This window comes from Grammomys surdaster, unplaced genomic scaffold (genome assembly GCF_004785775.1).
Source record: "Grammomys surdaster isolate TR1022 unplaced genomic scaffold, NIH_TR_1.0 214, whole genome shotgun sequence".
Classification (NCBI taxonomy): domain Eukaryota; kingdom Metazoa; phylum Chordata; class Mammalia; order Rodentia; family Muridae; genus Grammomys; species Grammomys surdaster.
This window is the reverse complement of record NW_021604659.1, coordinates 4,075,435-4,078,963: the sequence shown is the minus strand read 5'-3', so window position 1 is coordinate 4,078,963 and position 3,529 is coordinate 4,075,435. Positions and strand designations below refer to the sequence as shown.

The window sequence follows — 3,529 nt, the reverse complement described above, 5'->3', positions numbered from 1 at the left end:
CTCTCCACTTCTGTCTGCTCTTAGGAAGACAAGCTTTGTTAGAAAAAGGAACAGAGCTTAGGACTCAGTGATGCACACTTGGTAATAAATGCCTCCATTGTCAATAGAACACAGTTTGTATGTAGCAACTTGGATTGTCCCCTGGGGCCAGAGAGGATGGATTTTCTTAGGCTGCATAAGAGCATCTCAAATGATAACATCTGGGGCAAAGGATTCCCCGAGTGCTGCAATGTCAACTGTACCATTTACAAATGCACTGGCACACTTGGATGTCACGCAAACGGGAAGGCCTGATTTCCCTTCCTGGACAGCCAGTGGTCACATACCCGTTTTAGATTCTCAGACTGACTCACTGAATTCCCTCACTGCCACTGGCCTTTTTCTGCTGCTCTGTCCAAGGTATTTGTATAAATGAGAACAAAGGAAAAAAAAAAAAACCACCCTGAGCCGCCAGCCCTCTCCTTTGGGACCAGCCAAGCCATGCAGGCGTGCTCCCAGGTGTCTCTTGAATTACAGTCAAAACAACATGGAGAGCCTGCTACAGAGTTACTATTGGAGTGGATTTTTATTTGCACAGTCTAGGGTATGTCTCAAGTGTCCGAGAGGGTCACCCACGCTGCCGCCTTTTTCGTCCCCGCAGCTTCAGGCGCCTGGCGGGTAGGCTGACAGGCTGCTTCCCAAATGTCTCCATAATTTCTCTTATCCTAGCCAGGTTGGTCTTGGTGAGTGTGAAGTCACACCGAGTAGCTCCCATGTCATAGCCAACCATGCAGTTCTTGGTGGAGGTGATAAAGCCTTCCGCCTTGGCTGTGACCACATATTCACCAGGGTTCAGTAGGCGCCAATAATCCCCATCGCTGGCTGGGAAAAGAAAGCAGGGGACCTCAAAACAGATCCTTTCTAGCACAAGTAGTCCCTGTCCTATTGCATGATCCACCCATCAGAGCAGGATCCGCCCATCAGAGCAGGACCCGGGCTCCTGTGATCAAGCCCTTACAGCCTCTGGAAGCCACAGATGTTTTTCTCTTTGGCTGCTGCTTCAGTGTTTCAACAGAAAGAGGCTTAGAGCCTAAGACTCCCTGCAGTGTGTAAGCCCAGTTGGAGATGAGATCTCCAAAAGTCTTTCCTGTGTGACAATACAAGCCATTCATTATAAATGCAAACTCACAAACATCATGTCCTTGCCACAAAATGACCTCTTGCAAAGTCAGCAGCTCATAGCTTCCTGGCTTCCCTCTGCAGAGCTATGAATATAGAAGAGTCAATCATTTCTGAAAGGGGAGGCTTCTTAGCTTCTAAAATTTCAGGAACAGACTGCCCAGGAGAAGGCCCTGGTGCCTGCACACTACCCCAGCCTCATTGTATGGCCATGGACAGAGACTTGGGAGCTACAGGAACAGGGACTCAAAGTGGAGCAGGGACTCAGCAAGCCAAAGAAAGGCCCATGAAAACTGGCAAGTCACAGGTAGGGCTGAGGAGGAACCCTGATATCCATCTATACAACTAGTCACTTACCCAATGGGTTCCTTCCTTAGCTTAGTGGGTCAGAACAGCCTTAGTCAACAGACTCTGGGGCTTAACTAATTCTCCCTTGAGACTGACTAAGTTCCCTTTCTCCAGCAGGCATGACTGCTGGCTTCCTGCCTACTCATTTCCTTTTAGCCACTCTACTCACCTGGCTACACTCAAAGTAGTAACGCTGAGATTCCATTCCAGATGAAGTACAGCGTAAGACATGAGTTCTAAGGATGTCATATCTTCACACAGAGGCTATGGCAAGATCAGGGAACAACTCCCACACTCAGAGACACCGTCATGTAGAAGGAAAGTTGAGAGGGGAAAGGGCATCTCTCGCTCAGCATGGCTCAAGGAACTCTGGGATGTAGAGTTCCTTAAAAGGAGAATTACACACCAGGCCGGCTGGCCAGTATTATACTCAGGACTGTGGAATGAGAAGCTGTGAAGTATAGATCTCTACGTATCTACATGTCTGTGTATGTATTGAACCCAGATCTCTGCATGCCAGACAAGGTCTACCAGTGAGCTATACCCCTAACCCTATGAAGAGTCTCTTATTTGGTAGAAAACTTGCATTCCCACTAAAGGAAGACACACAAGGCAAGAGCTAGGGACCTCTGAGAAGCTCTCTCTCTCTCTCTCTCTCTCTCTCTCTCTCTCTCTCTCTCTCTCTCTCTCTCTCCCTCTGTGTGTGTGTGTGTGTGTGTGCACGTGCGCATGTGCATGTGTGAATTGACACACATGCAGATATATGAAGGTACTCGTGTGTGTGTGTTTGTGCAGAGGCCAGAAGTTGAGCATAGTGTCTTTCTTGATTGCTCTTCACTTTGTCGCTTTATTTACTGAGTCATGGTCTCTTGCGTGGCTGGAGCTCACCAATTTGCCTAGTTTTGCTAGCTAGCTCACCGCAGGTATCCGCTGTCTCATTCCTGAACATGAGGAGTTTAGGAGACTCCGCTAAAATAGTTCAGTACTTCCATGGGTGCTGGGGATGGAAACTCTGGTCCTCATGTTTGTATGGCAAGTGCTTTAGCCACTGGATCCCCTTTTCTTGACTCTGAGCAAATGCTTGGTGATTCTGTCCCCTCTCTTTGGCATGGCACCTTTGCTCTTTAAGCCTGTATCCATTCCTTAGTGAGGGAATCCCACCTTGCCTTTCTGGCCTGTCTCTGTATCTACCTTTCCTGGCCCTGGTTGCTATCTGTAATATTTTTATTCTCCCTAACAATTCACTGTAGGTCTCCTCCATCAGAAAGCATACTTAGTGGTCAGCGATATCCTTGTTGTTTGCAGCAGTAGTTCTTGGCTCACAGTCAGCGCTCAATAAACCAAGCTAAAAGGAAGGCGAAAACGACGGGGACCATGTTTGCTTCATAAAGTCAGAACAAGAGATGTTGGTTCTGTAATCTAGAAGTTTCCATTTCTGAAACATGGAGCTGCTTGGATTTCCCCTGTGCCTGGCAGGTCTCTCAGAAGACTATGGACAATGGTTTTCCACCTTATACATCGGGCTCTTCTTATTTTTTCTTCTTCCCCAACGATACTTACCCTAGAACCATGCACTAGAGGATATAGAGGAAGCCCCATATTGAATTCTGTCCCATTGAACAATTGAGCTAGTGTTCTGAGATAAACACTCCATGCAGCCACCATGCAAGGTTAACACTGTGGACACTGCTTGTCACTTTTGGAATGAAAGGGCCCCCCCAAGCCCAGTGATTGCTCATTCATTAGCAGGTTAAATTGGTGTCTCCTAAGCAATGGACAGCATGTAAAATTCTAATCTAAACATGCTTTTTAAAGTTGTCTTTCTAGTTTCCTCTCTGTGGGATTCTGTTTAATGCTTCTGTTTACACAATACAAACTTCTACTGAAATGAAACTTGTTGGATCACATAAGTCTCAGACAAAAATCAAGTCAAATTCAGCACTCTGGGGAGCACAGAGGGTGCTCGTAAAGAGCCGTGTGTGTGTGTGTGTGTGTGTGTGTGTGTGTGTGTGTGTGTGTGTGT

The 3,529-nt window shown here is 47.0% G+C and overlaps 1 protein-coding gene across 1 annotated transcript in view; it reads right to left on the bottom strand.

The window, feature by feature from the left end:
- Positions 1 to 541: 541 nt before the first annotated feature.
- Cpxm2 (carboxypeptidase X, M14 family member 2) overlaps positions 542 to 3,529 on the bottom strand; it is a 106,392-nt gene continuing 103,404 nt past the window's right edge. Inside the window, exon 14 of the mRNA XM_028772544.1 lies at positions 542 to 861. Coding sequence (XP_028628377.1) covers positions 608 to 861 — 254 coding nt within the window. The 3' untranslated portion in view covers positions 542 to 607. The remainder of the gene's footprint in view (positions 862 to 3,529) is intronic.